Source organism: Scleropages formosus, chromosome 1 (assembly GCF_900964775.1).
Source record: "Scleropages formosus chromosome 1, fSclFor1.1, whole genome shotgun sequence".
Classification (NCBI taxonomy): domain Eukaryota; kingdom Metazoa; phylum Chordata; class Actinopteri; order Osteoglossiformes; family Osteoglossidae; genus Scleropages; species Scleropages formosus.
The window spans coordinates 30,409,855-30,417,839 of NC_041806.1; the positions used below are offsets into that span (position 1 = coordinate 30,409,855).

The 7,985-nt window shown below is 43.2% G+C and overlaps 1 protein-coding gene across 1 annotated transcript; it reads left to right on the forward strand.

Annotated features, from left to right (window-relative positions):
- Positions 1 to 1,472: 1,472 nt before the first annotated feature.
- znf770 (zinc finger protein 770) lies at positions 1,473 to 7,743 on the forward strand. The gene has a single exon (XM_018735095.2). The coding sequence runs from the start codon at positions 1,747 to 1,749 to the stop codon at positions 6,562 to 6,564; it is 4,818 nt and encodes a 1,605-aa protein (XP_018590611.2). The 5' UTR covers positions 1,473 to 1,746; the 3' UTR covers positions 6,565 to 7,743.
- Positions 7,744 to 7,985: the final 242 nt, after the last annotated feature.

Below are 7,985 nucleotides of genomic sequence, written 5' to 3' on the forward strand. Positions count from 1 at the left end.
TGGAGGAACGTTGTTTCGTTTCACTGTGTACTGTACCAGTTGTATATGGTTTAAATCACAATAAGGCCACTTGACTTCACTTTGGCTGTTGCCATAATGCCCCATAATATCCTCCACACCAGGTATCTGAACACACAATTAATGGTCAGTACTGTTGTTGAATTGTACTTACTTTATTTACTGAATTTTACTTTAGCTTTTTAAAAATCTGTACAGCTGTCTGCGGTGTGTGTGATCAGATCTGAGTGGCCATAGGAAATGAATTTCTGAGGCTGCGATAAAGAACAAAGATTAAAAGGTGTAGCACAACATTAAATGATAACCTATAATGCGTGATTGCTTTATAAACAATTACAATAGGAACAACAGAAACGTGTCTTTATCACAACACAGGGGGTTAAGACTTGTTTCACTGCAAAAACATTGCTGCTCTGTTCAGCGGTCTATATTGTCCCCGTGTGGAAGGAAGCGGAACTTCGCGGTCCGCTTTTCACGTTCTTCGGTCGGTGCGTTTTTTCAGAACTGTTACATTTTTGACGAGAAGATTCCGATAAATCAGCCGTATCCACATTCTCTGCTGTCACGGCGTTTGAGAATATTCCATAATATAAAAAAACTGTCTTAGAACAAATCAACTGATCCACAGCTTACAAAGCTTTGCTCTAAACTTCACTATGCCGTTTTCGTCATAAGCTTTTAGAAGACTCTGAATTATTACTAATGCATTGCATGTAATTATTGTATTTGTATCAACGCAAACGTTACGCTGATATTTTTGAGCGTCTTCACAATTATTGCCGAAATATTTTACTTCGGGACCAAAAAGCGACAGCGCTGTTTCTGCCCGGTCATTTTAAAGGGTTGCGCAAGTAGTCCGCTTTGTTTTGAATTGTTCAAATGTTAGCATAGTGGCTACGAAAAGCTCCTGTTTGCTGGCTGTCCGCGACAGGCTCGCACTGATGTCCCCGAGGGCTCCTCGCGGACTCGCTGTCTCGCGGTGACGAAGCAGTGAACGGCTCGCGCGTCGCCGCGTGCGGTGAGTTTTCCTGTCGCTGGTCCTCAAATTTAAACAACCAGTTGTTCACTTGATTTCAACAGTAACTTTTTCATGTTCGTGCGCTTTTTTTTTTTATCATGCTTTGACGTAAATATAAAATGTAAAGTATTGCCCTGAGATGGCGTCTGAATTTATGCTTGCAACATCAGTTATTATTGTTTTTGCCTGTTGAAGGTTGCTGTTTTCCTGTGTTGATTTAAAAGCCAAATCATTATGAATCCTTCTGCCCTCTAGGGTTATTGCTGCAAATGGAAAAAAAAAGACCATTGCTGCATCCAGTGACCGCAGCCAGGAAGGAACAGCTGGGGATTTTGGGTGTATTCATGTTGCGTGTGGTAGTGCCTCTTGAGATCCCTAAATTGAGCAGTGCCTCTGACATGGTGTTTGTAAAAGCACTGGTCCTGGTGCGATTGCAGTGTTGAGCGACACTGGGGGTCCCAGAGAGTGCTTTACATTTACATTTTCTCTAGCTGATGCTACTCTCCAAAGTGACTTACATAGTTAAGATACAAAATCACATTATGTTTTACCTGTTGGTACAGCAGGGTAGTTTTTACTGAAGCAGTTCAGGCTAAGTACTGTGTTCAAGGGTATGAAAGTAGGAGGTGGGCTTTGAACCTGGACCTTTCAAAAAAGCAGCTTTGACCCCTGCACTGTCTGCTGCCCCACTACCTGCCTGCTACTTTGCCATGACACATCAGTGCTCTGTCTGCCTAAAACAGTTTCAGTTTGCCTCCAAGCTCCAGAGGCACCAGCTCACCCACAGCGGACAGAGGCCCTTCGTCTGTCCGCTGTGTGGCAAAGCTTTCCGACAGGCAGCACATCTTAAGACGCACCAGGAAACTCATGCAAAGCAGGCTGCCCTCACAAATAAGGTACATCCTCTGAGTGATGTTAGTGCCCTACCATTTCATGGATCCCAGGAGGGCTTTCCTCAGCTTGGCCCTTGCACCCAGGAGGAGGAGCTGGGGCAGGCCGTGCAACCGAGGGTATCGCTTAATACAGGACAATCCAAACAACAATGTGTTCCTGATGTGCACTGGAACACCTCTGACAGGATGGCACCAAAACAAGTCTTACAGGAGCAGCAGCTTAACTTCATCAATCCTGCCGAAAGCAAAGTTCATTTACAGACCATCTGTTTGGAAACCTTTGCCTCAGTTGTCCCCCTTCAAAAGCACCTTCTTAATCAAGAAGAACAGGAGTCAACTGAGCCCAAACCCTATCCCCAGACAAGCGATGTGGGAGATACTCCACACTCAACACATTCTGATTGTGCTCCTCAAGGCAAGTCTCATAACAAAGGTAATGTGAAACACCAGTGCTCCGAGTGTTCAAAGTGTTTCAGTTCACCCTCCAAGCTGAGGAGACACTGTCTCATCCACACTGGCCAGAGGCCCTTCCATTGTTGGGAATGCGGTGGCACTTTCAGACAGCTTGCACACCTGAAGACCCACCAGCAAACCCACAAAAAGCCATGGGGGGTACAGAATCACACAGATGAGAAAGTGGATCACGAATCAAAAGATCTAGAACTACAGTCTGAAAGCCATGTCAGCCCTAATTCCATTCTCTGTATACCTACATCAGCTGTGTCTGTAAAACCCAGGAGGCTTCAAGAGCAAAGAATGATGGATTTTCAGTTGTTATACAGCAATGATAGTGGTTCCATCATACCACCCAAACATCGCACTCTACCAAGAACCCAAGACATGAAAGAGAGTCTTTCAACCCTTAAACATATTAGTAAAGTGAAAATCGAAGAGGACAAAGTTACTGAAAACAGGAATGTTTCCGAGAGTAGCGCTGACAGCTATCGGTGCAGCATCTGCTTCAGATCGTTCCAGTTTCCTTCCAAACTCAGACACCACTATTTAATCCACTCAGGATCAAGACCCTCTGAATGCAGAGTATGTGGTTTAGCCTTTGCTCAAGCTCATGATCTAAAAAAACATACCAACAAACACAATGTCAGAAAAGATGTTCACAACCTGGATCATGCTGGAAGCTCCCACAACTGTCAGATAGACTCTGTAAACTGTTCTTTGCAGGAAGCAAAACCTGAATGTTCTGACCATAACCAGATCGTGTCACCAGTTAGTGAAGAGACTGCACTGCAACTTGAGCTGAATATCATGGTGAAATCAGAACACTGGCACCCAGATATTTGTGCTGAGCTTGAGATGACACCACCTGGTAGACTGGTGCCAACTCAGCAGCATGTACCAAAGCGAACATCTAGGAATGTGAGGAAGAAGCACCAGTGTTACATGTGCCTCCAACATTTTCCTGCCCCCTCCAAACTCCAGAGGCATCTCCTGATTCACACAGGACAAAGACCTTTTAGCTGCCATATATGTGGGAAAAGATTTCGTCAGCTGTCTCATGTGAAACTTCATGCCCATACCCACTCCACTACCAGATGTGTTCAGTTGAGAAATGCCAATTTGGACTGTTTCACTTCTTTGCTCCCCACAGAAATGAAAGGTGATCCCAGAACTTCAGTTGTGCTACCAAAATGCAGTGCTTCAGTGGAAGAACATGTTACAGAAAAGCTTGCAGCAGCAGACTCTGTCATGGTCAGTGTTGGTAAGGAAGAGCTCTCAAAAAGTAAGTTCACTGTGGATATTTTCCAGTCCATGATGGGAAACATCCATAGGAAACACCAGTGCAAATTGTGCTTCAAGTGCTTTGCAAGCCCCTACAAACTTAAAAGACATAACCTAATACACACTGGGCAGAAGCCCTTTCGATGTGCTTCATGTGGGAAGACATTCAGACAAGCAGTGCACCTAAAGGTTCACCAACAGACTCACGGCAGGTTGAAGCTCTATAAAGATGCCCTGCTGCGGAAATTTTTTTACTTAATGAGATCCACCACTAAGGGTAATTTTCAGAGCAGAGAAGTTTCCTCCCAAGGACAGTCTTTTTCAGGAGTCATTCCTGAGTATTTGCCTGCATGTATAAAACAGAGTCAGCCCATTACTCAGTCAGAAGAACAAACTGCAGATACCGTGGCTTGCCCTGGAAAAAGGACTCGAAAGCAGCTTGCGCTTGAGATCGGAGGTATCAAGAAGGACTCCTGTAAACCAAGAAATTATGAATGTTCCCTGTGCTGGAAGTGCTTCAATGCCCCATCCAAGCTGGCAAGACACAGCCTCATTCATACAGGCCAGAGGCCTTTTCAGTGTCATATTTGCCATCAGGCTTTCAGGCAATCATCTCACCTGAAAGCACATCATCAAGTCCATATCAGGATGAAGCCCATCCACCAGAGGAAGATAGAATGTAGCAGAACACCACGGCTAAGTGGGAGCATAGAGAATAACAGTCTTGTGGATAATGAAAAAGTGGACTTAGTGGGATGTGTATTTCCAGGACTTGAAAATGCCAGCCTCAAAGCACGGGCTGTGGAGATGAGTATGAGGAATGATCCCCGTAGATTTCCAAACACAAGAGGAAAGCACTTTCCAAGATGGAACTACCGGTGCTCCCTGTGTGAGAGAGGCTTTGACTCCCGGTACAAACTCCAGCGGCATTACCTGACACACACAGGCCACAAGCCATTTGCCTGTCATGTCTGTGAACGCAAGTTCAGACAATCAACACATCTAAAACGACATCAGCAGAGTCACAATTCTATAGTAAGACCCTCAAAATCTGGGATGTTACTTTGTATGAATAAGCTCAGCATGGCGCCTCCTGAATTTTACAGTCATCATGAAAGTGACTCCCACAAACACAACAGTGGAAGTCATACGGAAGACCAAAATGTCCAGTGTTATAAACAACCTTTCGGTGAGAAGGGCTTGCCTGTGAAGGCCGATGAGGCGGCAGATATTGGAGCTGTTAATGATGATTCTGTAGTATTGCTACCTTGTGTCCCACAGAACCCTACCTCAAAGCACAAAGACTTTGCTGAAAAAACAAGTGACAATACCTGTGGAGCTCCATGCCCTCAGTCTTGCAGTAACCCATCAGGCTGCTGGACCAATCAAGTACTATCCAAGTGTGATTCCCCCAGTCCTGCAAATGCAGTAAAACACAACAGTCGGAAAGACTACCAGTGTGTGGTGTGCCTGAAGAATTTTGACTCACCTTCTAAGCTGTCACGACATTTCCTCATTCATACAGGCATGAAACCTTTCCAGTGCCCTTTCTGTGCCAAAGCTTTCAGGCAGCTTTGCCACCTGCGGATTCACCAGCAGACCCATAAGAGGGAGATGAGCAGCAGTCCTTGGCAAGAGTATAATCTAAAAGTTCAAGATCATTCGGAAAGTAGTCTGCAAGATATTGTGCCAGTCTGTGAGGTGCCCTCACTTGAATCCATTTTTTCTTTGAAAAGCAGGAGAGATGAAACACCTCCTACTTACCACACTTTGCAGTCTGTCCAACTATGTTCTAATCATAGGTTTCCTTTTGACAACCACAATCTGAAATCTCAGAGCTGTGAACTGGCCTTCACTGCAAAAAACTGTGATCCAAACAGTACTGCCTTGGTTGAACATGATCAAGAAGCTGTAGACACTGTAATAGCGGTTGATTCTAGAACGTTAACATCTTCTGTTACACTCAGTCTTGATGAACAGAGAGGTACAGTTTATTCCTCAACACCTAAGGTGGGTCATGAAATATCAGTCATGCCTCACCCCTCATACATCTCCTCCACACTCATGGTTAAGCACAGTAAAACACCACTGGTGCAAGACCAACACACTCTTCCTCTTGAAGAGAAAGGTGAACAAATGCAGCATCCAGAGCAGCTTTGTGAACAAGGTTTTGTCAATAGTTCAACCATTGGTCATGCAAGCCTGGACAACTTAAACTTTGTAGCAACAGGGTTAGTGGATCAAATCAACCACCCAGCTTATAAAGACCTTAGGCAAAGCAAGACACAGCACAAATGCCCTGAGTGTCAGAAATGCTTTTCCTCCTCTTCCAAATTGAAGAGGCACGGAATGATTCATGCTGGGGAGAAGCCCTTTGCATGCCCCATCTGTGATAAGGCCTTCAGGCAGGCCTCACACCTTAAGTGCCACCAGCGCATTCACACCTTACCAATTACTGGCCTGGGTGCACTTCAGGAGGACAGAGGGGACCTCAAAGAAGACAGAAAAGACCTCCATGAACCCCATCAACCAGGATCAGCCTCTAGTACTTCTGAGGAAAGCAGGACAAAGGGGCAGGGGGTGGCAAATGACCAAGAGGTCCCCATGGGATACTGGTGGGAACCTCTCAGTGAGATATTCAGCTGCACACACTGCCACATGGTCTTTTTCACTGAACAGGAGCTGGAACTCCATTCCTGCACCTGCAGAGGTGATATGTCAGTGGTTAAGGGTTCCCCCTACCAGTGTGCTGTATGCTTCAAGGATTTCAGAGCCCCCTCCAAACTGAAGAGACATTTTGTCATCCACACAGGCCAAAGGCCCTTCCAGTGTTCCTTATGTGGGAAGACTTTCACCCAGTCAGGGCATTTGAAAACCCATCAGCTTGTTCACAAATAAGTACCTTACAGTGCCAGTGTACTGGGATGCGAATTCATTTTGTTTTCATGTAATGCTATTTTAGGGACTTTTCAACTAAGAATAGCATAGAGTATTTTTTTTCATACTGTCAGTTTGAAAACCACTATTTATTTTGATAGTGAGGCTAAATTGCCATAGTACAAATAGCATAAGTATAATTGTAATACAATTAATGGAGCAGCAAGGCAAAGGACAGCAATCAACGGTAATTGGAAAAGAGCAATGAGCAAAAAAAGTGAATAAAAATGAAGACACAGAAAATCCTTAAAAAAAAAAAATGTTGATACAGAAGCAGGTCAAAGAAAAGAGTCTATATAGAGATATGGCATTTAGAAGGTGAATTCACAAAGCCTCCTTCTGTAATAGACTTATGTCTCTGTTACCCCCCACCCCGATACATTCACCAGTTTAAGACCCATAAAATGGAAGGAAACCACATCATATCTGGCCTCAGATTTCACATCTTTATTCATAATGGAATATTTATGTTCTTAATTTATGATCCTTTTAGTCTACGTAATAAAGGCTACACCGACGTGGCAAAAAATAAATTACGCATGTGGATAAACAAGTATTCTGTGACAATTTGGATGCTTACGTGAACTGCCTCTTATTAATTGTATTGTAACAATAAAATTATGACACTTAAAATTGCTATCCAGCATAGGAACTGAGTACATTTTCAGTTGTTTATCAAGATTTAGTTTCATCAAGTGCTGCCCCAAGTTGGGTGCTCCCATACATGTAATCCTGGATGGTGTTTGAAAATCAGTGTTGGCATTATGATCAGTGTTCAGAATGTGCCAGTGAATGTTTGCTATGTCTATTAAACATCTAGGAATGGTAACGTATGACTATGATGGCTATAACAATGGTGAGGAGCACTTTTCTGTGGAACATACCGAAGCCTGTTATTTAATCTAGATATCGAGTTGAGCACGCATTCTGGTGTTTCTTTTTTATTAAAATTTGTGAATGGGGAAAATGCAAGAGGCATAAATTGAAGAAACTGGCTGTACCTACTTACTTTGGGTGCTCCTTAAATCCACGTTTCATTAGTAAAGGTGCTGGATTCTCATCTTTTACTAGATAATTATATCCCATGGTTAAAATACTTTAAATCTGTTTTTTTTTTTTTTTCTTTTTCTTTCTTTTTGCTCCTGCTGCATTTTCTTTGGTTTGTTCAGTGATCATATGATTATCTGTTTCTGAAGTGAAACATAATATTACAAGCAAGGTATTTTATATCATACCTGTGTATATAACTTACCATTGAGTGCTTTTATACTTTAATTCAATGCATGATTTAAGAATGTTTCTCTTGGTTTGAGTAAATGTGTTGTCATAGATATATATGCAAGTTTGTAACATAATAGAAGGTATTGAACATATTTTAATAA